Source organism: Gordionus sp. m RMFG-2023, chromosome 1, assembly GCF_954871325.1.
Source record: "Gordionus sp. m RMFG-2023 chromosome 1, tfGorSpeb1-WG-v2, whole genome shotgun sequence".
Lineage (NCBI taxonomy): Eukaryota > Metazoa > Nematomorpha > Gordioida > Chordodea > Parachordodidae > Gordionus > Gordionus sp. m RMFG-2023.
Window position 1 is genome coordinate 71,866,508 of NC_088775.1, and position 3,669 is coordinate 71,870,176.

Genomic DNA, 3,669 nt, shown 5'->3' on the forward strand with positions numbered 1-3,669 from the left:
GATAGATCCGATCCTGTCAACGGTAACAATATTACAAGTTATCTTAAATAAAACAAAAATGCCCTTTACTCTCAATTATATAACTTAACAACCCAAAATAATTCTTTCTAATAATATTAAATAAATACCATTGACCTTTAATGACGATCCATATTTAACATAATTATCTTTATTTCCAATAAAAGCACAACAATCTAACATAAAATATGTAGAAAAATATAATATAATATAATTATCCAATTCTTCATTTCTCAAAGGTCCACAGCTGACATCTCATCCAATATCTCCCAATCTCCAACTACGGGTTTTTCCGAACAATGAAACACACCCCGTGATCCCTATCTCCTCTTCTTCCCCCAAGGAAAACTTAATTTCCCTGTCAGAATAACTGACATTTGATGTATTATATTAAATTTATTTCTTCTTTTTTTCAACAGTTACAACAGGCATATGAATACATTTTAACTGTCATTTACTCAGGTTAATTGCGAGAGAACATTTAGTAAATTAAAAATTATAAAAAATTAGGTTGAGAGCTAATATAGGCCAAGAAAAAATAGAAGCATTTTTAATGATGTCAGCTGAACGAGAGCTATTAGCGCAGATTGAACTAGAAGATATTCTTGTTTATTTGGCAAAGGTTCAAAGTTAATTATTTTATATATTGAGTATGTATTATCTTATATTTAACACGTGATATATGATTTCATTTTTTGGTGTAATATCGTTGTAAATCTAATATAAAATATATATGTACAATGAATATTTTTTTAAATGTGTAATGAATAATTTTAGATGTGCAATTATTTTAAATAAAATATTTGATTATTGTGTCATACTATTCTATTTTTATAAAAAATGTAAATTGCGTGAACTTATTTTCAAAAATAAGAGGTAGCCGGGTAAAAGCGGGCTGAAGGCCCGTAAAATAGGGGTATTGGGGGTGAAGCCCCCATTAAAATGAAGTCGCTATAAAAAAAATGTCCATGAGGGCGTAGCGTCGCCAGTCTGCCCTTGTGTAGCCATTCAAATATTTTATATATATAACCGATGATATTGTGCAAATTGTAGAGATAATATATTTTAAAATAATATAATACAATTTAATTTTATTCCACCACCAGATTAACAAATTCTAATTTGAGTGGCATTATTGTTATCATCATCGCCAATTTGAAAACGGAAATCAGGGTATGGATCAGTCCTACCGAGATCTACTTCGATTACATTATACAATTACAGCAGTGATGTTGACCATTCATTAAAATAAAAATTTAAAAAAGATGAAAATTATTTTTAAAAATCTCCGCATGATTTTCATAAACGGCGGCGTTTTAGACATGATCAAAAAATTGGTAGCCGACCAACTACTGGCCAAGGCACAGGTTCCGCCTTTTTGCATTTAAATAAATTTTGGTCGTTATTTAGGAAATTTGATAAAATTTAGTAGTTGTATAGCGAATAGTTTGTTGAACATTGTTGTTGCAGTTGTTCAAAAAATAATTTAAATGACAATATATTATAAAGAATGTCAATCAAATTTTTTTCATTAGTGAATTTTTTTTTATATATCAATCATTCATTATGTTGGTTTTGGTGATTTTTTCATTATTTTGTTCTTATGTATTTTTTTGTTTTATGGAATTTTGAAAAATAAAACGACTATTCTTATTGAAACGGGCATCATTTGGTTTTATACAATTGTTACTAGTTTTAAAATTACCCGATATTCGATTCGATCAATTTAAAATTTGAATATTTTTTTAAAAAATGACAAATAATAAATATTAATTATTAGTACTAATTTTTAATTGCAAATATTAATAATGAAAATTAAAATCACTATGATCAAATATTTTATATTTCTGGCGCTTGCATTATTGCTTTTTTGTAATATTGACTTTTTAAATTTCCTAAAACCAAATCAAATATTTATAAATTGTAAGATTAAGCAATCAGAAGGATAAGATTTTTCTACACCATTATCTATTTTTTACAGACACAAATATGATTACTAAAAATCGCATATCTTTTAGAAAAAGAAACATAAAGAAATCTTTATACCTGTAAGAATGTCCTTTTATTAAATTAATTTTTTAAATAGTTATTTTTATAATAGTTGTATACGTATGAATTTTGCCTTTTTTTTTATTGATATCCAAAATAAATCATTTTTTATAAAAAAAAAATATCAAATTAATATTCGAGAATATTATATTATTTGGTTTTTACAAATAGTAATTTATTTGATTCCATTTATGAATCGAATACTAATATCTCAATATTCGATTCGATTTTCTGTATTATTATAACTATTATTTCATTGTGAAATATCCTTTCTAACTTTAAATATATCATAAATGATACACTGTTTGAAATTACCCCTCACAAAGTTTGAAACATTTTACGAATTAAGATGCCTTGTGTATAGTAATTAGGCTATAATAATTCATAAAACTAAAGAATTAAGATCTTTATTAAATTATGGTTTTTGAATATAATAATAAATATATTTTGTTATAAATAATTTCATGCCATTGAATTTGAATCAGTATTTTGTTCCTCATCCCTCAACTGTAGTATATCTTCAGGGTTTAATCTGCCAACTCTTCGATCGGCATTTCGTATTGGGAGTTCGGCTGTGGCTTTTTCAATATCATTCATACTTGGTGTCAGCAGATATTGGTAAAGATTTGTAATACGTCCAGACCTATCCATTTTATTCCCCTCGATGTTTTGCTGCTTTCTTATCAACATTAGCTCGCTTCCATCCCTTATTTCTGTACTAATCAATAAATAAAATACAAATTTAAAAGTTTATTAAATAAACTTTAAGAAATATTTTACCCTGTTTCCCTAATGTCAAACTATTGTTCAAAACCAAATTTTTACCACCAGAAAGTTGGTCTAAACCCTTATAATTTTTAACATCTGGGATTTTGAGCAACTTATATTTAGCTGTTATGCTGCTCTTTTCACACTCGTCATCCTCCATGTCAGCTCTTATATAACCCATGGCGCGAAGTGCATTAACTTTGAGGTCTTCGGTTGTGCAACTAGGAGAAATAAATATCACTTGGCAAACTCCCACTGCATTGTAAATTTTGACATTCATAGAGTGTAAATTTCGAAAGTAAAAAAACATTAATAAACTTTAAAAAAAATATGTAATATTACAACGTAGTATCTTAAATTTCTGTATAATTAAACAATGCATTACAACTAATGTGTAAAATACGTTTAAAATTGCATTAATATTACATTTGAACTCGATAGAATAATATTTACACTTATTTAGTTGCGTCGTTAGGAAATAAAAATTTATAAAGTTCTTTTTCCGTTTAAAAATTATAAGTTAAGTTAGGTTATTTAAATATTTTTGAAAATAACATGATATATCCCAGTAAAATTTAGAGAAAAAAAGTATATATTTTAATTAATATTTACTGAGCGATTTTCAAATTTTAAAAATATGATTTGAGCATAATTGTACTCTGTGAATTTCAGATAATTTTCACTTTTTGTGTATTTTTATAAATTATATGAAAAATTTATTATAAAAATTAATTGAAAGAAGTGTAATTCCAGAGTAATACAAAATTGTTTGAAATGGAAAATATTGTCACTCTGTACATGCTGAAACGAGTTTTTGGTCAAATTAGATTTTTC

The 3,669-nt window shown here is 26.2% G+C and overlaps 1 protein-coding gene across 1 annotated transcript; it reads right to left on the reverse strand.

Moving 5' to 3' along the window:
- Positions 1–2,494: 2,494 nt before the first annotated feature.
- LOC135931610 (uncharacterized) lies at positions 2,495–3,119 on the reverse strand. The gene is made up of 2 exons (XM_065468845.1): positions 2,848–3,119; positions 2,495–2,780 (listed from the first exon to the last, which is right to left on the reverse strand). The coding sequence occupies exons 1-2, from the start codon at positions 3,113–3,115 to the stop codon at positions 2,530–2,532; spliced, it is 519 nt and encodes a 172-aa protein (XP_065324917.1). The 5' UTR covers positions 3,116–3,119; the 3' UTR covers positions 2,495–2,529.
- Between the last annotated feature and the right edge of the window lie 550 nt (positions 3,120–3,669).